General features: G+C 36.7%; 1 protein-coding gene across 1 annotated transcript in view; it reads left to right on the top strand.

Annotated features, from left to right (window-relative positions):
• TLK1 (tousled like kinase 1) overlaps positions 1-22549 on the top strand; it is a 144329-nt gene extending 121780 nt beyond the window's left edge. The window contains exons 13-21 of the mRNA XM_039220476.1: positions 2872-2969; positions 4970-5051; positions 9747-9838; positions 9922-10011; positions 10154-10323; positions 10594-10729; positions 13616-13727; positions 14511-14618; positions 20783-22549. Of these exons, the coding sequence (XP_039076407.1) occupies positions 2872-2969; positions 4970-5051; positions 9747-9838; positions 9922-10011; positions 10154-10323; positions 10594-10729; positions 13616-13727; positions 14511-14618; positions 20783-20959 (1065 nt within the window). The 3' untranslated portion in view covers positions 20960-22549. The remainder of the gene's footprint in view (positions 1-2871; positions 2970-4969; positions 5052-9746; positions 9839-9921; positions 10012-10153; positions 10324-10593; positions 10730-13615; positions 13728-14510; positions 14619-20782) is intronic.
• Positions 22550-25591: the final 3042 nt, after the last annotated feature.

Here is a 25591-nt window from a genome sequence, read left to right as displayed (position 1 = left end):
TTTATATAAAGAAAGGATATTAGGTAGTATTGCCCTAACATTTGCCCATAAGTATGTGTATTAATCATGCTTGGACTGTAATAACAAAATACCACAGACTGGGTCTCTTAAAATTTTTCTCACATTTCTAGAAGCTGGAAATCCAAGTTTAGGGTCAAGCAGGTTCAGTTTCTTGTGAAGATCTATCTCTTCCTGGTTTTAGATGGCTGTCTTCTCAAGTCCTCACATGTCTTATTCGATGCTGTCACAAAGAGGGAACAGGGTGGGGAGGAGAAATATCTCTCTTCCTGCTTATAAAATAACTAATCCCATCATGTGGGCCCCACCTTCATGACCTAATCTAATTCTAATTACTCCAGATACCATCACATTGGGGTTTAGGGCTTAAACGTATGGATTTGGGAGGGACACAAACCTTCAGTCCATTAACAATATATATATATATCCTTTTTTCAGTGGGGTTTAAGAGAAATTATTTATAAGAGTTGCAGAATTATCTTTCCCCCAAAAGTAATGTCACTTTGGTTTAAGATCCAAGATACTATGTAATAAATAGTAAATTAGAATATGGGAGCTGTAAATATATTTCACTGACTATGGAGGATTTATATTTATCTGTATGTAATACTTGGTTATAATTCCTTCCCTTGACATTTCCTCTTAAATATGTAGGATCTGGCTTTTTTTTAGTGCTTCTGACATCATTTTGTTTTTTCCTGTAAACTTTATAATTCAAATCAAATGCAGCTTGCCTGAGCTTTTTGTATTGTAAGATTTTATGGGACATATTTGTCTTGTTTTATAGAGGATAAAAAAGTTTGCTGAACTGACACAGATAGACATTTTACTTTCTTTAATAAGTATTTTGTGATCTTGGTTACTGCCATTGGATAAACCTCTGAAGATTACCAAGAAATATTAAGCACATGTATTGTTGATGTGTGTATGTTGATACATGTGTGTATCAACAATCTAGTTGAATCTCATACTTATATATTTATTGATTCAGTAAGATTTAATTTCTGTAAATTCACTTTTGAAGTCGTATCCCCATACCACAATTTCAAATAAAAGTTAAAACAAATTTTTCAGCTGGTATCCTAAAAGGCATTTCATAGATTTATAAGATATTTAAAGTTTCACCAACCTACCAAGTGTTCAGTAGCTTCCTACATGTGTAAGTTAATGGCAAGATTTAAGACCGCAAATACTAGTAATATGAAAGGAAAAGGTTGCCACTTTCTATGCTCTGTGCCTGAAATGAATTTGAATTTTTTCATGGTCCTGGACATTTTCTATAGCCAGTCTTTTACTCTATTTCATATGACTAAATTAAGACAACTGTGATTTCAGTATTGTTCCAAAGGTTTTTAATCTATTTCCTGTCCTTATAATGAGTTTTCAATTATTTAATCCCCTAGACTATTACCTTACTTTCTTCTTGTCATTAAAGTATGGGATATTTGTGACTGAAGCTGTATTTAAGTGCATTAGTTTCAGTTAAATTAAGACAGTCTGTTATATGTGTCTACTTTTTAAAAATCTTCAAAATTCTATAAAGGTTGATCTTCATTTAAATTTATTTTTAAACTTTCTATTTGTCATCTTTTGCTTACTTTATATTAAATATTTCTGCAACAAGTAGTGGTTGAGTTTAAAATAATTTAAAAAAATAACCTCAAGGGTCAAGTGGAATACAAACAACATACTTAGATTTAGTGTTTTTAATCTGTGAACATTTGTTTTTCTTTATCATAATTAGAATATTCTTTTCAGTTTAAGCCTTAGATAAAGATATTGTAGACTTTATACCTCTATTTGCTTATGAATGAAATACTTATATTTTCAAAGTAAACTTCATAATTACTCTTTAGATAAAGATTTTTAAAATCAGATAATTAAAAGAAAATGAGCTAATATAATACATAAATACGTAAGTGTAATATTAAAAAACAATCCCTGTTCCATGTGGTATAGATTTATGATAGCAGGTACACATTTAGGCCAAGGCAATTTGTATTTGTTTATTCAGATATTCAAAAAGACTATAAAATTGGGCATTTCTAGAATTTTCCACTGAAATTTGATATATTCTTATCTGTCCTTTATGTAGTATTCAAATGTATATTGACAAACAGATATGTAAGATGGGTGACTGTGTCTTATTTTTTTAATGTTCTCAAAATCGAGTATTTTGAGGACATGAAAATATTTTCAAAATTTTTATATTAAATGTTAAAGGAAATTTCTTTAGGATTTGCCTCTATCTGCTCTAATAACTGAGGATCTGCCACAGCTATCCATATAGTTTTTATTTTAGAGTCTCTTTAGGATTACAGTGAGATTTACTTGAGTGAGTGGTCACATTGTATGTGTGTGCGTGTTTGTGTGTATCAAACACTGTAAGGCCTAGAAATAATCAGTGGTTCTGTCTTCTTCCTTTCTTCTTTTTTTAACTATTGTAAAATACCTTCATTTCCTTTGTTTTGTATTGCCAAAGTATTCTCTCTAAAATTATCAGGATGTATCAGAAATAAAGCTCTCATTTTGTGTCATAAGTCAGTTTCAGACTACCTTGCAGTCATTTTCAGTTTAGATGTTATAAAAATAGATTTCTTGTAGTACAGAATAAAACTCAGCATCTCATTAGGTATAGATTTTTATGTGGAGGATGGTTTCTTGAAATAGGCTTTTGCCTTATCTCTTTCCATCTTTCAGGCATTGAAAAGTGCACTTTGGTCTTTTAACTCAGTGATACTTTATAATGTACTATTCTTTCTGTCACTGTAAAAAATTGATGCATGGGTAAAAATATCTTTTTTATATTGCAAATAAATTGAGCTTGTTATAGTCCCCTCTCTTCATTTTCAGGAAGAGGCAGAAATCCAGGCAGAACTTGAACGTTTGGAAAGAGTCAGAAATCTTCACATTCGAGAGCTCAAAAGAATAAATAATGAAGATAATTCGCAGTAAGTCATTATTCATATTTTACAGTTTTACATGATAAAAGTTTTTTTTACATGATAAAAGTTTTTTCCTTCTCTATGGAGAGCATAAACACAGTATTTCCTTGTTGGGGAGCTTCTCTTCACACTTAGAATATAATCCAGAGTCCTTCCCATGGCTCAGAAAGCCTTGTATTATCTTTTCTTTGGCCACCTCACCACTCCCATCTCTCTCCTCCTCCCCTCATTTGTATGTTGTAGATAAGCTGGCCCCCTCAAACATGTCTAGCACATTTCCACCTCAAGGCTTTTATGCTTGCCATTTCCTCTGCCTGAAATGTTCTTCCTCTGAATATCTTAAGTGGCATACTTCTTATTTTGCTCCAAAATGATCATTAGGCTGTCCCTAGGCCGCCCTCTAAAATAGCAGTCTTTGCCTCACTCCATTCCCTCTCTCAGTATCATTACCTTGCTTTATTTTTTCATAGCATCTGTCACTACCTGGATTTACAGATTTATTTTTCAGTTCTTATCTGTCTCCTCTAATTAGAACATAAGCTACAGGAGAGCCGAGACTTAGTTTTGTTCTTGCCCTATCCCCGGAACCTAGACTGGTGCCTGGCACATATTCGGCACAAAATAAATGTTTGTTGACTGAATACCAAAGTTAATATTACAGTAGTGAAGGAGAAATTATTTAACCAATGGGATTTAACCAATTGGTAAGCAGTGTGGTCAGCAGTATGCAAAAACCATAGAAGAAACAGAAAAGAAGTTTAAGTTATAGCCGCTGTCCTTAATCCCTGCTTATCAGAATGAGTGCCATAGATATTAAATGCTAAAGGAATTCAAAAGAGAAGATAACTGGACTCATGGGAATTTTATGAAGAAGATAGAAATTAAGCAAGGTACTCCTCGGATTCAATTGGTGTATAGGAGAGGAAGGGTGTCTTTTTATCCTTTATCTGTGAGATTTGTCATGTCATTTAAAGCTTCATGACCTAATAGGTATATCAGAATTGTAAATGGCCAGTTTCTCTTGTGAACTTTAAATAACCTTGCTTAAAAGAAGGCCTATTCATGATCATTGTATATGTATAATTCATAAATACACAGATCATTCCTGTGTATAAGGTGAATGAAATAATACAGTTATAGAATAACCCAAAACGTACCAGATAAAAATTTTAATAAAGCAAGTAGGACAAAACTAATTTACAGTTGGCTGTTCTGAAAATTATGTTCAAACTTGTTTATGGATAGGACTTAGTCCACTTGATGAAAATCAAGTGAATTGTTACAGTTTTATCAAGCAGATGGGTGCCTGGCTGGCTCAGTCAGTAGAGTGTGCAACTCTTGATCTCGGGTCGTGAGTTTGGGCCCACGTTGGGGGGTAGAGTTTACTTAAACAGAAACAAAACCCAAGCAAAAATCTCTTTGATTAACAAGTTCTTCAAGAAAAGAGATTGTCAAAGTAATATTCAGTTGATTATGAACAAAATATAAGGTATTTTTAAGTTTCTTTTTAAAGATTCCTTTTTTAAATTGAGAATTGAAAGTTTATTTATATAAATCCAAAGAGTAAAATTTAATCATGTATGAAGGCCAGTTTATAAATATAATTATTTTTTATCATGTCAATACTACTATAAAATCTGGATTAACCATCCTCTCAATATAAAAGTGTATTTCTCCAAGGGAAATAGTTTCTTCTGAGTAGTTACAGGATTTCATAAAGCTCTTGGAAATAGAATAGTTGATAAGTCTTTATCACAGTGCTGTAATTTTGGTCGTTGAGCCTGAATATTCAGCTATAAATCTTCAGCTTGTGAACAACAAAGAGTTAAGATGGAAAGTAGGCAGGTAAAGAAAAGTAGTATAGAATGGAATTGGAAATTAGTAGTAGAGTAACTGCAAAAGAAATAACTCAGGGTAGTAGAAGAGACAGTGGAACTTTATTGTAGAAGGAATCTTCTTGTGTGTGTTTTTATACGCCTAAGTGTTTTTTTTCTCCCACCTTTAAGGTTCAAAGATCACCCAACATTAAATGAAAGATATTTATTACTTCATCTGCTTGGTAGAGGTGGCTTTAGTGAAGTGTATAAGGTAATGTAAATTTTTTTCTGTTTTTCACACTCATAAAGCAAAGATGCAGGAGCATATAGTTAAAGAAATAGTTGTCTTGTGGTGCCTGTATGGCTGAGTTGGTTAAGCATCCAACTCCTGATTTAGGCTCAGGTCATGATCTCATGATTTGTGAGTTCAAACCCCATGTTGGGCTCATCAGCATGGAGCCTACATGGGATTCTCTCTGCCTCTCCCCTGCTCCTGCGTGTGCTCTCTCTCTCTCTCTCTCTCTGTCTCAAAATAAACTTAAGAGAGGTACTTGTCTTTTATTGATTGACTTTTTGACTGATTTTATGTCACAGCTCTCATTACAGAATAGTCTGGTGGCTTATGTTGTCTTATCTCAAGAGTCTGGAGACTATCCTTGTGGCATGCTAATATCTGGCACCTGGTTACCAGTAGCCAGCCTGATACAAATAACAGTCATTAGACTCAAGAGTGGCAGGTAGCCATCTAATATAGTTACATTTATGGAAAGATTGTACCCCTTAAACATGTGTCACAAGTCTTACATGTCCTGAATTTACCCAAATTTTAAGGCCAGTGTTTCTTAAATGTGTCTATATAAGTGTAGAAAAATTTTTAGTCACCACGTTCAGTGTTCTGTATCTTAACCTTTTTTCACTTTACATTGTATCTTTCTGTCCAGCCTTTAAATTTTGTAGTTCCTAAGGTCTTTTATCAGTCTATATACTCCTTTTCAAGTACAGTTTTCCCCAGCTATCTAGAGCATTACTATGAAACCTTTCATAAGCCAAAAGTGGCATAAAGGGAAACATATCTCCTGCTTTCTGAAGTTTGTTAGGCTTCTTTGCTCTTCACAAAAGCCCTATTATAGAGGTGCGCCTGGGTGGCTCAGTTGGTTAAGAGTCTAACTTCAGGTCAGGTCATGATCTCACGGTTTGAGCCCCTCATCAGGCTCTGTGCTGTCAGCTCAGAACCTGGAGCCTGCTTCAGATTCTGTGTTTTCCTCACCCTCTGCCCCTCCCCTGCTTGTGCTCTCTCTCTCTCTCTCTCAAAAATAAACATTTTTAAAAAAATAAAAAAGACCTATATTAGTTCCTTTTCTCCTTAACCGAAAAGATACCCAGAGAAGATTTTCACTTTTACAAACAAAGCCATTACTGGGGGCACCTTAGTGGCTCAATCAGTTGGGCATCCAGCTTGGGCTCAGGTCACGATCTCAGTTTGTGGGTTCAAGCCCCACATTGGGCTCTGTGCTGACAACCCAGAGCCTGGAGCCTGCTTTGGATTCTGTTTCCCTCTCTCTCTCTGCCCCCTCCTCCGCTTGGGCTCTGCTTCTGTTTCTCTTTCAAAAATAAACATTAAAAAAAAAAAGCCATTACTGTATCAGTGTACAAATAGCTGTTCTACACCTTCCTTCTGCGCTCCATACCTGTTGGTGTACATACATAACTTAGTCACTTTGCCTCCCTTAGATGCTTCATAGATCTTCCTCTTCTCTATAACCTTTTTCTTCTAACACTGCTCCCCACTTCAGTACATAGCATTGGCATTCATCTGCCCAAATGAAAAACACAGAAGCCATTCTTCATTCCACCTTTCCCTGAAGTCCCTTCCCTCAACATAAAACCAGTCCCTGATGCCCACTGCTACTAATGTCATTAAGCTCTCTCAAATCTAGCAATGACCCTTCTCTCTTAGCTCAAGGCCTCCTTGTCTCTTACTTGCATTGCTGTCTGAGCCTCCTACTTAATCACCTTCTTGGGGGCATTGAGTTTCTCCAGTTTATTGATGTATGCTATAGCTGGAGTGGCCTTTTCATAAAACGCAATCTGATCATCTCACTCTCCTGCTTATAAGCCCCATTGGCTTCCCATTTGCTCATAGCTAGGATGAAGTCCTATTGAAGGCTGTACTCTCACCTTAAACTTAATTGTTAGAGGAGGGTTCCCAGTTGGTCTGCCTTTTATAAGCTCCTTGTTGACACTTTGTGCTTTGTTATATATTGGTATAGTTGGTGGTTAAGAGCTTGGGTTCTGATGCCAGGCAGGCTGGATTTGAATCCTAACTAGTTCTGACTCCTATTTACTAACTGTATATACTTGGCCTTATGACACCATCCTCTGCCTCCGTCTTCATTTATGAATAATAACAGTACCTACATCATAGAATTATTGTAATGATTAAATGACCTATCACAGGGAAATCACATAGAATATTATTAGTGCTTAGCAAATGTAAACTCATCAGATTATTATTAGTAATCCTCTCTGTTCAGTGAGACAAGGACTATGCCTTCTTGGTTTACTGAGGATGAACCTGGATTCTAGTTCTGACTTTGAGAAATAATATGGGATTTTGATTCAGAAAACTTCAGTTCTGATCTTGGTTCAACTGTGAGCCATTTTGTTTTTGTTTTGTTAAGCTGGACGAGTGTTAAGCCTCATATGCCTAACCGTCCTCACCCATCAGGAGTGATCTGTGAGCTCTCTTTGAATTGGTGGTTCTCTAACAGTAGTTCCTCCTCAAGCACTTAATGGTTCAAGTAGGCATACCCAGGCCATGAAGTAGGAAAGAAAATCATAGTAGCTCACTTTGGATCTAAAAATCACCTAACTCAGCCCTAGAGTTGCCCAGTTTTTGAACCGGCCAACACCTTTCATGACAACCTTCTGCCACTGCCCTATAGTATTTATTTGCACCGTTTTTAACACCACAGATAGGGGCTGAAAGGGGCTTTTCTTTTTTTAAGGAAGGCATATATAGAAACTAGAAAATGCAGATTGGGCCTAATAACTTGAATCTTCAGTACTTACCTAAATACTAAACACCGCTCTTTCCAGCCCCTTCAAAGCCTTTTCATGGTTGCCAGGTCCACTGGGAAAGAAGCAGACTGTGAACCAAGAAATACAGACTTTTACCTATACCAAGACGGAAAATACTGAATCAGTTGCTCAGTAATTACCACATTAGCCTTATGGGAAGGGTACACTGTATTCACCTCATCTTGGGAGAAAGATGTGTCATATAAAATTATAAGTCAAATATATTAATAATTTTTATTAGGGTACTTAAATTTTTATTCTATTATCCTTCATGCTTTTTTGCATTCTTTCACTTGAACTTCTTTTATTTTTATTCTGTTCTATTTCTTTAAACTTTTAATATTGTAATTAGTTAATGTTTAACACTTTATATGCTTTACCGTATTTAATCCTCTCAACAATCCAAACTTTACAAATGAGACTGAGGCTAACAGGGTGTTAGCACAAAGTTCTGTAGTTGATGAGTTCTGACTCCAAAGTGAATATTCTTAATTACTGCATCCTATAGTATTTCTGATCTCATGCTTTTATAATTTTGTGACAAGCAGTTTACCTTTCCTGATTATTTTTAGGTTAAGTTGATTGAAGGAGTAGGGACTGGGGACCTTCATTCTTATAAATAGTAAATTTTAAGTGTTTTTTTAAAGGTACAGTTTTAGGGGGACCTGGGTGTATCAGTCGGTTAAGTGTCCAACTTCAGCTCAGGTCATGATCTTGCGGTTTGTGAGTTCGAGCCCCACATCGGTCTCTGTGCTGATAGCTCAGAGCCTGGAGCCTGCTTCAGATTTTGTCTCTGTCTCTCTCTCTCTCTCTCTCTTTCTCTCAAAAATATTTTATAAGGGGCGCCTGGGTGGCTCAGTCGGCTAAGCGTCCAACTTCGGCTCAGGTCACAATCTCATGGTTTGTGGGTTTGAGCCCCGTATCGGGCTCTGTGCTGACAGCTAGCTCAGAGCCTGGAGCCTGCTTCGGATTCTGTGTCTCCCTCTCTCTCTGACCCTCCCCTGCTCACACACTCTCTTTCTCTCTATGTCAGAAATAAATAAAATATTAAAAAATATATATATTTTTAAAGTTTTTAATAAAGGGATACTTTTAGATAAGTCAAAACAGAACCTAAATTAGTAGATCTCTCTTTAATGACATTCAGATGTTTTTTTATTTGTAAATTACCTAAGACCTTAAAAGAATACTAATCATTTTTAATTTTTTTATGTAAGAATTAGGGTGATAATTCAAACAAACCAGTTTAAGAACCTTTTTTTTTTTTTAAAGAAAACCAGTGAAAATTGAAGACAAGTTGGGTATTAGAAGAGATTTTAAGAAATTATTGATGCAGTTAGGTGTGATAAAATGATATGTGGTATGGCTATGTTTGAACAGTTTCATAATCAAAGTTTCATAATCATAGAATTTTTTAAGCAGTTGGAAATTGTTAGGAACCTGTTTATTTTTAAAGAAGTGAGCAGTTGCTAGGAAAAGGTAGAGGAGAAAGGTTTACTTTGTCTTGCCCATAAAAAACTCAGTACACCCATCTGTTCTGTTGGCTGCTTTCTGCTATTGCCAGTATAGAGGAGCCAGATCCATATTTAAAGAAAACAAATAATAACTGTATTGTTTTATCTTGATTCAGTATATTGGTATTTATGAAACTTGAATATGAAAGTTCACATTAAAGCTTTCTCTGATTTAGTGTGATGGGATTTGTGTCTTTCCAATAATAAATGTGTCATTGAACTGCATACAATCAAAGCAGAGATGATCACCAAAACTGTAGTGTATATTCTAATTTCATATTACTGCAGAAATGATCACAAAACATTTTTAAAACTCTCTTCAGCTATTCAGTTGGTCTGTGGTCCTAACTCTGCTGTGCCTTGAATTCTAGGCTTTTGACCTTTATGAACAAAGATATGCTGCTGTGAAGATCCATCAGCTTAATAAAAGCTGGAGGGATGAGAAGAAGGAAAACTACCACAAGTAAATATTAATACTTTGTGGCTTTCATCAAGTGAAGTACATTTAATAGTCATGGAGAATAAATATACTCTCTTTTCCCATAGACATGCCTGCAGAGAATATAGAATACACAAAGAACTGGATCACCCTAGGATAGTTAAACTCTATGATTATTTCTCCTTGGATACAGATACGTAAGTGAATAGAAGGATTTAGTTTTTAAGAAAAAATGTTTGCTTTTTTTGCTTTCCCTATTCTGTGATGATACTTCATTTCTCCACTGTCATAATTCTTGGATAATATTTTAAATCTAATTTTTTTTTCTCTTCATTGTAGGTTTTGTACAGTGTTAGAATACTGTGAAGGCAATGACTTGGATTTCTATCTGAAGCAACATAAATTAATGTCAGAGAAGGAAGCTAGGTCTATTGTAATGCAAATTGTAAATGCACTAAGATACCTAAATGAAATCAAACCCCCTATTATACATTATGATCTTAAGCCAGGTAATTAATAAAATTTATCAAACTAATATTTTTAAGCGTTAAAGACTATGGTTTTTATTAAGTTATCTGCAGATATGCTTTGTGGTTTAGTTTGTGGAATACTAGAAAAATTTAAAATGTTTATTGTTTGACCACACTTTAAAATTATAATTTGCTTACATTTTTAACTATGTATTTAAAATATCTGTTTGTTCCCCACAAGTCAGCTAGCATAGTAAATGTTTTTCAACTATGTATCATTGAAAATAAAACCTTATATTTTGTTCTTAGGAAACATTCTTCTGGTAGATGGCACAGCATGTGGAGAAATCAAAATCACTGATTTTGGTCTGTCCAAGATTATGGATGATGATAGTTATGGTGTAGATGGAATGGATCTAACTTCTCAAGGGGCAGGCACTTACTGGTAAATGTATAATTTAAAATATTGAAATTGTCTAGATTACTTTTTGTGAGAGTTTAGTTTTTATTTTCATGTATCTTGGAGATTGTGGTGAGAGTACTAATACAAAGTTTGAATCAAGAGGGAGACAACTGTCATCAGCCTTCTTTTCTCATCTAGTCTTAACTATACATATCAGTTAAGTGAAGGGAGAATGACTTGGCATCAGTGAGTGACTTCAGTATCTACCAGCCAGAAACACCTCACATGGAGAATTATGGATTTTCTTTCTGTATATTCAAGTTATGTTTATCATAAGTAAAAATACTTAGATAAATATAATATCATAAATATTACAAGCAGTAGTCATAAGCATGAAGCCCTCACTATGGAAATTTTGTGGTTTTTGTTGGAGATGAAGGTTGCATTAATCTTACATGGAAAGAAGTTTGGCATATTCTTGGTCTTTGGACTTCACTCTCAGAAACCCCTTTTAATAACTTCATATGTATAAACTCTGAATAGAATTGTAGACTCACAGATCTAAGTCTAAATGAGTGTCATTCCCTTCAGAGTACCAAGGTGTTGACAAAAATCACTTCTCTGTGAATTTTCAAACTTACTGTCAAATTCACCAAAGGAGAGAACACCAACTATAAGATTTCAGAACAAACTTAGTTTAGCAAAAGGAGTAAAATTTTAATTAGATAACTTTACACTTCATTGAACAGGATGGAAACTATAAACATATATATGACATTGGGGTTTCTAGAATAGTCTTCACACGATTAGAGCACATAATAACCAGTTCCACAGGATGTCCCCAGTCTATATGAACTTAAACTTTGCATATATTCTTTTAAAACCATTTTACTTTCAAACTCTGCTTGTACCATTTTCTAGCAATATGAGTAAGATAGTAGGTCATGGATTTTTTTCCATATTTAAAGAAAATTATCATTCAAACTAGTAACCCCCTAAAAGTTAAGTATACTCAGTCAGCAGTCTGAGCTGACTTGCAGCATTGAGTCTCCTTTATAGAACCCTGAATCTGTGGAAGACAGCCTGAAGTAGTAGATTTATACAGTTCTTCTTTTTAAAAGATTTTTTTAATGTTTTTTTTTATTTCTGAGAGAGAGAGAAAGAGAGACAGCGTAAGCAGGGGAGGGTCAGAGAGAGAAAGGGAGATAGAGATTCCGAAGCAGGCTCTAGGCTCTGAGCTAGCTGTCAGCACAGAGCCCGATGCGGGTCTCGAACCCACGAACTCTGAGATCATGACCTGAGCTGAAGTCAGATACTCAACCGACCGAGCCACCCAGGCACCCCAGTACAGTTCTAAATAATAGATCGTTCTTCCTCTGCAGAGGTTCCCGCCATGTGGTTTCCCTTGCACTCTGGCTTTGCTAGTGGAGGGCTGGGCAAGGAGATTTACCTCTGACAGGTGGGCGGGAGCATTTCCACGTAGTAGCCTAGAATGTATTTCCCATAGAAATGGGCTTCTAAAAATGGTTAGTTTCCTATAGTCATCTTAGTTTTTTAACTGGGATGTGTGTAAAGTCTTTTACAATACATGTATACAGTACTTTCCCAAATTACCTCTCATCCCCAGAAATGTGTGAACTATTCATCAGTTACCACGTAGTAGAAAATCAGTTTTGTCCTCCCCTTTCTTCTCAGGCCTCAAACGCAATTATTCACTAAGTCCTGGTGGTTGTTTCTCTCCAAACAACTTTAGGTCTCTCTTTGGTTCTACCCTTTTGCCCAAAGAGACGGTGTAGCATAGTGTTTACAAGCCATTCTTGTTTCATAAATCTATACAAAATCTATTTTTTACTCATAAAACAAGTCTGGCTTTATACTTTATTTAGGGGGTAGAAAAGGATTTACGTTCCAGATAAATTATTGGTCATCTTTGTTGGTTCTTTTACAAAAAGTTGTTTGTTTGTTTGTTTTTAAAGAAATCTGTGCATTTCTGCTGAAATGTAAATGATTTTATCATAGTATAAAACTAAAGGAAAAAAGATTCCTGTTTTGCTGAATTACTCCTTTTCAGGATATTTTAGTTTGTCTAAAGTAGATTACCTTGGGGATTAAAGATTCATATTAAGAAGCGTGGGGGGCAGGTTGCAGCAAAGGACAGTGTGGGGATGAGAGAGAAGAGGGAGTACAGATTTTGGAAATTTAAATTGCTTCTAGATAAGGATGCGTCTGTGTTTGTACAAACAAGAGCTATAGGAGTTCTCTTAGCTGGTCGTTTGTGATGTTGCAGTTTTTTAAACAGAAGAACCAGCTGGTCAGATAGGTACTTTAGGAAGAGAATTGTCTGCAGTTTGAACGCAGGTGAAAGGACATAGGAAAGCATTTATTATTGCTTACTCCAATTAGAACATTGTAATTTCTAATGATAATATACATATATTGTCTACAGAAATGAAAAATCTGGGGCACCTGGGTGGCTCAGTCTGTTAAGCATCCGACTTCGGCTCAGGTCATGATCTTGCAGTTTGTGGGTTCGAGCCCCATGTCGGGCTCTGTGCTGACAGCCAGCTCAGAGCCTGTTTCAGATTTTGTGTCTCCCTCTCTGACTTTCCCCTGCTCACGCTCTCTCTCAAAGCATTAAAAAAAATTTTTTTTAATAAAATAAATGAAAAATCTATCAGTATATATAATACATATACATAATATGCATATATTGCAAACTTCTTCACAAAGTTGTAGGTTTTGACCCCAGAGTCAAGTGACACAAGGAAGTAAACACTTCAGAAGTTCTGGTGATTTTCATTGATGAAAGTCCTAAGGATTTATGTATGGATAACATGTTTGGAGTATTCTAAATGTACATTGAGAAGGCTTTAAGTTACATATTCTTAATAGTATCCTTTCCTGTTTTCTCCCCCCAAAAAACTGTAGGTATTTACCTCCTGAGTGTTTTGTAGTTGGAAAAGAACCACCAAAGATTTCCAACAAGGTTGATGTATGGTCAGTTGGAGTCATCTTCTTTCAGTGTCTTTATGGTAGAAAGGTAAGTTAGAGTCTGCAGGATTCTGCTGTGTGGAGATAAGTTGAATTTCCTTTCTAAATGCAAAGTTTAACTACAAGTCAGTGTAGATCCTTCTAAGGAAAGCCAGGCAGCTTGCCTAAGTTGCTTTTTGCATCCCCACTTTTTTTTTTTTTTTTTTTAAGTAAAAGAAGCTATCTGTTAATAATGCTAATAACATTTTCTGCTATTAGGGATACTGGAGCCAAAACATTCTCCTCCATTCTCTCTACTTACATGGTATCCCCTACTCCTATCTCACCCCACATGTACTCAGTTTGTCTTCCTCCGGGAAACTTCATCAAACTTATTAGCCTTAATTCTTTTCAAACCTCTCTTTATATTGAAGTCAGAACTGTGTGCTGCCACAGACACTTTTCCGTCCCTGAGCTGTCATTAAAGGGGGTGTGTTGTGATCAAGTATTTTATTCTTTGGAATTTTCACTGCTTCTTACTCCTAATCATGTTTCAGTTTTTTGAACAGTCATAATTTAGATTTCTTTTTATATTTTTATCTTAATTATATTGTAACAGCATTATTTTCTGTGCTTATTCACAATGTTTAAACTATGTCAAAGATTGATTAGATAGGTTTACTCATCCTGCTCTCAATTAGAACCTTGTTTTATGAAAATGCATCCCAAGTTCCAAATAACTGAGGACAAGATTTTTTAGAACACAAATCATTTCTATCTTGAGGATTCACTGATAATTACTCTTGGAAATTTCTCACAAAATATTTAAACATTTTATTCTTTTTTTTTTAAGCCATTCGGTCACAATCAATCTCAACAAGACATTCTTCAAGAAAATACAATATTAAAAGCCACAGAAGTCCAGTTCCCTGTAAAACCGGTTGTAAGCAGTGAAGCAAAGGTATTAAATTTATGTAAATAGGTTTTGTGAAGTAAGTTGTGCTTAAAGTACAGTTGACTATTGAACCACATGGGTTTGAACTGCACAGGTCCACTTAATGTGGATTTTCTTCAGTAAACAGTACTATAAATGTATTTTATGCTTTTAACATCTTTATTGAAAGAATACATTTAACATGTATAACCTATAATATATATATATTACTGTCTGTTGTTGGTAAGGCTTCCAGTCAACACTAGACTATTCGTAGTTCTATTTTTTGGGCGTTTAAGTTATATTTAGATTTTTGGTTGTGCCCCTAACCCCCACATTGTTCAAGGGTCAGCTGTACTTACTTATTATTAGTAAGGGATGGCTGCCACAGTGAAATCTGTCCAGTCGGGACTGGTTACTTGCTCTGGAAAAGAGTTTCCTAGGTCTTTGGTTTTGATAGTTTTCAAAACCCAAATGCAGTCCCTGATTCTTTGATCACACCAGCTTATGTTAATACTGAAATATTTAAGTGTATAAGAAGTAATAAAAGTAGTAATATTAACTACCATTTACTTGGTGCTTCTTATGTGGCAGGCATCGTGTTGATACATTATCTATAAACAACCTTGTGAGGTGTAGATCAGTTTCTTTGTTATTCCCATTTTATAAAGTAGGAAGCCAGCCAGGTGACCATAGAAGTATGTCATCCAGAAGCAAACCAGCTAGTAAGTAGGAGAGCTGTGGACCAAAGCATTCACTTATGCTAGACTCCAGAATTCACTTGTGATTCCTCATAGCAGTCTGTGAATCTGTAATAGTGGCTTTCTGTAGTTCTAATCCATAGGTCTGTGTGGTAACATGGAATAGCCATTTCTAATTAATAGCAGAATGTTTACAGTGCTTATTATCTTCCCACCTTCATCCTTTTGGCCTTTCACATTGTATTTTCACTCCTGCTTCGTTATACCCCTCACAAAGCTCATTTCTGTATGAGCCCCATTGGCATCTTTTCCTTTTTTAAACCCTAGAAAATTGCTGAAACACATGAAGCTCCCATTTTTTATTCTGGTGTGAATAGTCTACACCATAAGGATAATTCATAAACAGGCATTGTATAGTTTCTTTATCTGAGAATATAGATAAAACACTGCTAGATGTTGCCATTGATTGAGGTCATAGGGACCTTCATAATTGAAGATATGCTCGGGTTTTTTTTTTAATCTCAGTGTGTTTTCTGGAACCGTCTTGTATTTCATTTTGTCTGTTACATCTTAACTGGTGCTTTAGCAAGTTATTTGGATGACTTTTAGAAGATAATTCATTATGCTTCAGAATAAGAACATCACGTGTTTTTCATAAGGTAAATGTGTCTCCTTTAAAAAGAACTTGACAGTACTGGCATCTAAATTTTGCCTTCATGAGAACAGAAACTAAATGAATCAACTGGCAGAAATGACCAGGAATGAATTTAGTGTGCCCTTCCTCTAGGCTCCCCCACCACAGATCTGGGGTGGGGAAGGTCACATTGTTTTCTGTGAGGTTTTTGTAGGTGGTGTTTTTCACATCTTGTCCTTACAGAGTACACCTTTACCAAGTACATCCGCTGACCTGTTGTGGGCATCTAAAGTACATTTAGTCCTTATAGACTTCTTAACCTCGCTGTCAGCAGCTTTTCATCTTTTCAGACTTTGCCTTTAACGTATCTATCACTCCATCCATGTTAGGTTTCAAAGATCACTCTGAAAATGATTACGACCTAAGGATTCAGAAAAGTTTTTGATAAATATTAGCTAGCCAAGGTATGATGATGAGAAAAGCTAGGTTTGTTTTTAAAGAAAAAAAATACAGTGAATTTCAAACAAAGAAGGTGCAAAGTACTTTTTAAAGTTATGTATCTTAGTTGTAGTTTCCCTGCAAATGCTTTAATTCATGAATATATGTGGAAGTTGGGAATTTCAAGACAAGCTGCTAAAGTTATTTCTAGAGTCAGGATTAAAAGAAAATGATCAGTTACCCTTTGAGAATGTTTTATCTGTTGCAAAAATTGGATGAATGGCTCATATATAATATTGAGTGAAAGAAGCCAGGCAAAAGAGAACATAAGCTATAATTCCACTTAAATAAGTTCAGAACAGCCAAAACTCAACTGTAGTATTAGAAGTCAGGAAACAGATTTTTGAAGACAGAGCCAGTGCCTGGAAAGGGGCATAAAGAGACTAGAGGTTCTGGTTGCCAGTTACATAGATTTGCTTTGTGCTGTACACTCTGGATTTGTGTACTGTCTTGTAAATGTTAGATTTTTAAAAAACAAAAGGCCATTCTGAAGAACAAAATATATAAAACCACTTTAAGAAGGAAAAAAAGATACTGATTATATTCCATTAGTTTTTTCAAAAGTGCACTGATAACCTAGGAAACAAACCCCAATAGAAGTAGCACTTCAGTGTTCCCTTCATCTAAAGAAAGTTGTTACACTTTAAGAAGGAAAGAAATATGGCCCAAAAAAAAGCATCGTACCCTCTGGCCAAAATAAACTAATAGTAAAATGGAATGAGGGTGAGCAGAGTCTTTCCACAGAAGAAAAATTCTAGGAGTCTACAATTGTATACAGAAAAATGCAGCTTTCCATATTCAACATAATATTTGGAATTTCTTGCCAGAGCAAACAGGCAAGAAACAGAAATAAAAGGTATCCAGTTTGGAAAAGAAGAAGTAAAAAGGTCAGTATTTGCAGATGACTATATATATAGAAAACCCTATGATTAGCACCAAAGCTAATCAATCAAAAAATTCAGTAAAGTTGCAGAATACAAAGATCAGTACACAAAAATCTGTTGCATTTATTAAGAAAACAGTCCCATTTACGGTTGCATCCAAAAGAATAAAATACGTAAGAATAAATTTAACCAAGGGAGTGAAGGATGTGTACGCTGAAAACTTAATAAAACATTGATGAAAGGAATTGAAAACAATACAAATTAATGGAAAGATATTCTGTGCTCATGAATTAGAATATTAAAAAGTCCATACTACCCAAAGCAACCTGAAAATTGAATGCACTCCCTATGAAAATTCCAATGGCATATTTTACACAATCCACACAATAGGTCACACAATCCTAAAATTTGTATGGAACCACAAAAGACTCTGGATAGCCAAAGAACAAAGCTGAAGGCATCAAAATTGTTGATTCTGAACTATATTTAAAAGCTGTAGCGATCAAAACAGTATGGTATTGCCATAAAAAATGAAAAATCAGTGGAACAGAATAGAGCGCCCAGAAATCTGTGCATAGATGATTAATTTGTGACAAAAGAGCCAAGACTATACAGTGGAGAAAGAACAGTTTCTTCAACAAATGATGTTTGGAAAACTGGACCACTGTCTTACACCATACGTGAGAATAAACTCAAAATGGATGAAAGTCTCGAATGGAAGAAAACATAGCCAGTAAGCTCTTTGACATCTGCCCTGGTGAGGATTTGTGGATCTGACCCCAAAAGCAAAGGCAGCAAAAGCAAAAATAGACAAGTGGGAGTACATCAAATGAAAAACCTTCTACAGAGCAAACAACAAAACGAAAGGGCAGCCTGCCAAATGGGAGAAAGTATTTGCAAATCATAGCTGATACAGGGTCAATATACAAAATATATAAAGAGCTTACACAACTCAGTAGCAGAAAAATAATCTGATTGCCCTGGGCAGAGTATCTGAATAGACAAAGTAGACAGATGTATGGCTAGCAGATACACAAAAAGCTGCTCATCATCACTAATCAGGGAAATGCAGATCAAAACCACAGTGAGATATCACGTCATACCTGTTATTTCTTGTCTTCCTAATAGCCATTCTAAGTGTTAGCAAGGATGCGCAGAACAGGGGACTCTTGTGCACTGTTGGTTCCCAGGAACAGTGTAAATCGGTATGGCCACTGTGAAAAAAGTATGGAGTTTCATCAAAAAATTAAAAATACAATTCCCATGTGATCAAGTAATTCTACTTCTGGGTATTTATCCACAGAAAACAAATCACAAATTGGAAAATATACCTGTACCTCTGTGTTCATTGCAGCATTATTTACAGTAGCCAAGACATGAAAACAACATAAATGTCCATCTGTGGATGAATGGATAAAGAAAATGTGTGTGTATACACACAAGCACACACACACACACGGAATATTACTCAGCCATGAGAAGGAAGGAGATATCACCAGTTGCAACAACATGGATGGACCTTGAATGGATTATGCTAAGTGAGATAAGTCAGAGAAAGACAGGACATATAATAGCACTTATATATGGAATCTTATTTTAAAAAAAAATCCAAGCTCATGGCTACAAAGAACAGACTGGTGGAAAGCAGGGGGTGGGGGGTAAGCAGAACAGGTGAGGAGGGTAGGGTCAAAGCTTCCAGTTACAAAAGAAGTCCTGGGGATTTACTCATGTAAGGAATTTAAGATACAGAACAGTTGAGGGGCACCTGAGTGGCTCAGTTGCCTAAGCGACTGACTGACTCAGGTCATGATCTCATGGTTTGTGAGTCTGAGCCCCGCGTCGGGCTCTGTGCTGACAGCTCGGAGCCTGAAGCCCCCTTTGGATTCTGTGTCTCTCTGCCGCTCCCCCACTCATGCTCTCTCTCTCAAAATAAATGTTAAAAATTTAAAAAAAAAAAACAAAAAACAGATGAACATAAGGGAAGCAAAAATAAGGGAAGGGGACAAAACATAAGAGACTCTTAAATATAGAGAACAGACGGTTGCTGGAGGGGTTGTGGGAGGAGGGATGGGCTAAATGGGAAAGGGGCATTAAGGAATCTACTCCTGAAACCATTGTTGCACTATATACTAACTTGGATGTAAGTTAAAAAATAAATAAGTCATGGGGATGTAATGTACAGTATGGTGACTATAATAATAATACTATATATTTCAAAGTTGCTATGAGAATAGATTAAATTTATCAGATGAAAAAAAAATTGGGCCCCTAGCACAGTCAGTTAAGTGTCCAACTCTTGATTTCAGCTCAGGTCATGGTCTCATGGTTCATGAGTTCAAGCCCTGCTTGGGATTCTCTCTCTGCCCCTTCGCCACTCATCCTGGCTTTCTCTCTCAAAGTAAATAAACAGTTGTGGTTTTGGTGATAGATGTTAAGTAGTCTTTTTGTGCTGGTCATTTTGCAATATACAAATATCAAATTACTAAGTTGTACACTTAAAACTAGTATGTTATAAATCAGCCAATTATACTTCAGTTTGTAAAAATAATTACCATGTCATCCAGCATTTCCACTTTTAGGTATATACCCCCCAAAAGGCAGGGATCAAATGGATATTTATATACCATTGCTCACAGCAGCAGCATTCACAGTAGTCAAAAGGTAGAAACAGTGCAAATGTCAGTCAACAGATAAATGGATAAATACAGTGTGGGCATTGCACGTAATGGAGTATTCCGCCTAAAAAAGAAATGAAATTCTGATGCATGTTACAACATGGAGAACTCTTAAGCGTTAAGGGAAGTAAGCCTTACACAAGAGGACAATTTTGTATGATTCTACTTGTAGAATAGTGGTTACCAAATGCTGGGGGAAGGAGTGGGGAGTTCTTGTTTAACGGGTACAGAATTTTGAATACTGTTTTGAATGTTGGATAACTTTTGGATGATGAAAATGTTCTGGAGATGGTCTTGATGTTTCACAATATGAACGTACTTAAATGTCACTAAATTAACTGCATACTCAAAAAGGATTAAAATGCTAATTTTTGTTCTAGCTCTAGATTTTTTTTAAAAAAAGATAAGCACCTTTCTGACAGGAAGTTTAAATGGTAGCAATAATCATTTAGCCTATAAAGTGAATCACTTAAGGATGAGTTGAGTTGAATTTGAAGAATTGTATTGCTACAGAATTTTAAAGATTTGAATACTAAGGAAATGAAATATATTTATTAAATATGTTCATCCTTCTGTAGGATGATGAGAAAGGGCACAAATTGGGGCACCCAGGTGGCTCAGTCAGTTGAGTGTCCAGGTTCCCACGTTTCGTGAGCTTGAGCCCCACATCAGGCTTACTGCTGTCAGCATGGAGCCCGCTTCCGATCCTCTGTCTCCCTCTCTCTCTGCCCCCCCCCCAAAATAAGTAAAACTTTTTTTAAAAAACAAAAATTTTAATTTCTGAATTTTTTTTTTAAAGGCCTTTATAAGACGCTGTTTGGCCTACCGAAAAGAAGATCGGTTTGATGTGCACCAACTGGCAAATGACCCATACCTTCTCCCGCACATGAGAAGATCCAATTCTTCAGGAAACTTACACATGGCTGGGCTCACAGCATCCCCCACACCCCCCTCTTCAAGCATAATTACTTACTGATTTTCCTCCAAAATTGGCATGATATCTTTGAATTGCTTCCAGATACACACTTGAGTTTGAGAGCATTTGATTGTTTTTGTTGTTTTCTTTTTCACACAGACATGGTTGTTTGTGAACTGAAGTTCTTCATAGCGTCATTTGTATGAGAGTGGATCATGGACAATGAATAAAATGTATACTTTGACTATAACCTTGAGCAGTGACAGATGACTGCCTGTTGCACAGAAACAGGAATACCATATTAAGAAGAAGAATAATTGTTTGGGGGAACACTGTAAATAACGTTTATAATACTTAAATACATTTGGTTGTTACTAGAGAGTTCTAATATGAAGGGTAGTTTTTCATTATTTAAAAACACATGGAAAAAATATTTCTAACACAAGAACTATAGTGCCTGGATACATTCTTCAGCATTCAGCAGTTAACCTGCTGAAACCAAAGTAAGAACTGAATGACAGTGACAGTTGTGTTTTGTAGTAGTAGAATGTGAGAGTTAGAATCTTTGGACAAAGTTAGACTTTGTCACTTGCCTATGCTGGCTTTTACCAAGTTGTACCTCGAAATCCCAAGTCCGTTCCCCCCCTGCCCCCCCCACACTAGTCATGTTAACAGAGCTGTTATTTCTAGATACTTTACACCTTTGACAAAATGAGCTGCTTGTTTTGAAGTCAGTTGAATTCACTAAATTGTATTTTCTCTGGTGTTTTCAACATGTTAGAATTAAGATATTTTCCCTTTATTACCAGGCCTTGTTCATAAACCAAGTGACAGTATGTAACCAAATGCGGACCAGACCAGTTCTATGCAGGATGATGATAAAGCTCCCTTCTAGCTCTATTGTAAATTGTTGTACAGATGTTGTATTTCAATTACCAAGTTTCAGCAGCTTATTCTTGTACAAATGTTTAAAAATATGGCTTTTCTAATTGGATATTGTATTTTTTTTAAGTCTTCTTGAAGGCGCTTTAATTGCTGCTAAATGATGTTGCTTCCTTGCTAAAAAATTTAATGACCTCCTTAAAGGTGCAAGTTGACTGTACATCATAGAGAGATATTAAAGGCTGGCATTCATTAACAATCAAGGCATGTAAAAATGATCCTTCTTGGACATATAGGGTTCACTAAATCAGTTTCTTGGGTCCTAGGGCTGTGGAGCACATAGATACTAGATTTGTAAATTGTTCATGTTTATCCTACATTTCTAGAAGGTTCTTATCAGCAAGGTGGGATGCTGGTCCCATAAACAAGTTTCTTGTGGTTTGTACAGATTTGTTAAAATGTGAACATTTTCTAACTGCCTTGTATGGTAGAAACCATTATTTTTCAGGATGTTGTATTTTACTCCTGTAAGAATTGTCACATTCATAATGCTGATACTTACATGTAAGTTGTCCATGTTGCAGAAAAAGGAGGTGATACCACAGATTCTCCTTAATATTGTACAGTTAAACTGTGGCTCTTATTTCTCATGTTGCAAGCCATTTTGTTTTTTCATTGTACATATAGACACATTGTCTCTTTAAGATGCTGCTGAAATTGTAGAGAATGTAGCCAAAACAGTAATAAACAATGACAATTAAAATTTAAGGACTATGAAAATTACATTTGAAGGGAGCTTTCAAGATTTAGGATATTAACTGACTTGGCTCCTTAAGAATCAGCTCAGTAAATTCTTTAAGTATACTTCAAGCATCAAGTGCTTCAAGCTGTTTAAGTAAACCTAATAATCAGTATCAAGGCTAATCCTGGGTAAGTAACATTTAGCACTGTGAGGAGTGGCCTGAGTGCTATATCTGCTTCTGTATAGATTAAGACAGAAATCCAATTTTTAAAAAAATACTGATATGGTTAATGAAATGTTAACATTAATTGCTTTAGATGCTGCCTGCAAATTTTTTAGTTTTGTTGAGTTTTCATCTTTTCAAATCATAAAGTACTGTCTTCACCTAGTAATTGTCATTTAAAGTCCTGAATGAAAACAAAAGGCCCAGTTTTCTAAGTAAGTTTTAGTGAGATGCCAAGTGGGCATGTCCATCCAGTACTAGGTCGAATAAGTGGCATGGACTAGATCACTGTGTCGTCATACTATTTTCAGGTGAGTGAAAGTGTCTAGTAGTGTGGAAATGTAGGAAAACAAGCCATGAAATGAGACTGCTTCCCTGACCTGCGTTTAGGTGGTCATTTGGAATCAAAGATGAATCAACTTACACACCGTCTCTTCCTCCTAAAGTATTTCCCAACAAATGCTATGGCTTTTGGGTCATATGCCAATAACTCAGCAGGTACAGGGTGGCTAACTGAGCCAGACTGAATCATTTACTGTTAACCTTCACATGGGATATTGGTAGCTAGCACTAAAGGTCAGTTGATGGCTCTAATGTCTTTTGAAGCATATGTTGTTGCCTGGCCTCCAGGATTCTGTCAGAATTAAAGTATGTCTTTTTCCCCTGAGACAGAGCCAATGCCTCCCATTAGGGGTCAGCACTGATACAAGGTAAAATGTATAGGTTTTTCATATAATTTAAAAATCTTTCTTTATGAATTAGCTTTAGTGTATGCATGTGGAGAGGAAGTGTAGAAACCACCCTAATAATCTAAATTGGGAGGTGGGTAGAGCTTTGTTTTTTTGTCTTTCAAAAATTAAGGGTTTATTTCCTTACCACCATCCCCTTCTGCTAAAAAAACAAAACCCAAGTCAGTTTAAATGTACGTAAAATGTGACCACATATTCTACAAATACCTCATTACATGAAGCCAAAATGGTGGAGCATTTCAGCAAAACATTTAACGAGTATATTGTTTGTTTTGCTGTTCATTACTTATCAAATACAATGTTGATTAACATCAGATGTTATCAGCTATGCTTTAGTGCTAATGTAGAATGGCAGTCTTTTTAAGAATTTAATTACATTGCTGTTTGCAATATGGAAAAAGCCTTATATGTTGATACTGGCGGGTCTTTCTGCAGTCCCATTTAAATTTTAATATGTTACCTGAACATTTTCTTCCCTAATACAATGGAATTTAAGTGTTCTGAAGGCTTACTCTAACTCAAAAAGTGCTCTAGCAGCTAATTTTCAAGATTCAGCTGGGAAGGAGCACCTGGGTGGCTCTCTGTTGGTTGAGCATCCAGCTCTTGATTTCAGCTCAGGTCATGATGTTGCAGTTTGTGAGATCGAGCCTTGCATTGGGCTCTGTGCACACAGCCTGCTTGGGATTCTCTGTCTCTCTCTGCTCCTCCCTTCCTCACTCTCACTCTCTCAAAATTAAATAAAAAATAATACAACTGGGAAAATGGTGGTATATGAAGATGCTGCATTCCTCCCCTCTAAGAGGCATACCAAGTCGACAGGTACATACGGATCATGTCCCTCTGAAAAAGATCTGACAACTAGATGAACTGCCCTCACAGCAAAGGATATAAAGGATCACACTGCGAGCGGAAGAGGCAGAGACAGACATGGTCTCAAAAGAAAAAAAAATTAGGTCCCCAGTGTGGCAACCTAATGGGGAGAGATCTCACTACAGAGAGGCTTCTCTAGGAAAAACAAGACGTTGGTGCCCCACACTGGGCGCTCCAGACCCCAAGGTCTGCATCAGATAAGCCACCAGACCTGTGGGAGTCCCAAAGTGCTATAGGAAACAATCACTGCTTGGAGGGCCTGCATGCAAGTTGGCTCACCCTAAGACCTGGTGGAAAAACAGCAGTTTGGAAAGCTCTTAGCAACCTGCAAGCAGAAGAGGATCACAAGTGCAGAGGTTTTTCCTGAGGAACGAGAGGCTCAAGCCCATTGGGTCCCCCTCCTTGTCCTGGGGATCTGCAGCAGGAAGATAATCCCCTATAATATCTGGCTTTGAAATCAGCCAGGTTTAACTCTGGGAGAGCTGTAGGAAAGGAGTCTCTGCTCTTAAAGGGCCAGCCCAGAAGCAGCAGATTGAAAAGCACTCAGGTTCTATGTAAGTGAGATTTATTGACTAATTTTAAGGCAAGTGCCAGAGGAACACAGATCTATAGGAACTTTCTCTGGGAAGGCCAGCGCTGGCGGGCACGGTTTTGCCATCCTTCAGCCTAGGTACCCCAATCCTGGCAGGTGCCAGTTTAGGACTTTTCATCTACATCGCTAGCACCACTTACCCAATACTAGCATTTCTCTGCAGGTCTGACCCGTCCAACCTACCTCTCTCAGTAAGCATGCCTCCAACGTAGCTGCCGCCTGCCCCACCACAGCCTGGTGGGAAGCCTTGGTCAGGACTGGCTCTCCTCTTTTTTTAAAAAATTAACTTATTTAGAGACAGTGTATGTGAGCAGGGGGAGGGGCAGAGAAAGGGAGAGAGAATCCCAAGCAGGCTCCACGCTGTCAGCACAGAGCCCAACACAGGGCTTGGACTCAGGAATAGTGAAATCATGACCTGCACTGGAACCAAGTCGCGACGCTTAACTAAATGAGCCAGCCAGGCGGCCAAGGCTGGCCCCTCTGGCCCTGGGGATAAGGGCAGCCCTGCCTAGCAGCACGTCCAAGAAAATCAGGGCAGGGGCTTACAGCCACCCACACTAGGAATCCACCCAGCTATCAGCACACCCACAAAAGACAGTTTGGTCACACCTGGAGGGTATGTGTAGCCCACAGG

Source organism: Hyaena hyaena, unplaced genomic scaffold (genome assembly GCF_003009895.1).
Source record: "Hyaena hyaena isolate Hyena2069 unplaced genomic scaffold, ASM300989v1 scaffold_894, whole genome shotgun sequence".
NCBI classification, from domain to species: Eukaryota; Metazoa; Chordata; class Mammalia; order Carnivora; family Hyaenidae; genus Hyaena; species Hyaena hyaena.
Note: the sequence above shows the minus strand (reverse complement) of the source record. Positions and strands in the feature narration are given on the sequence as shown.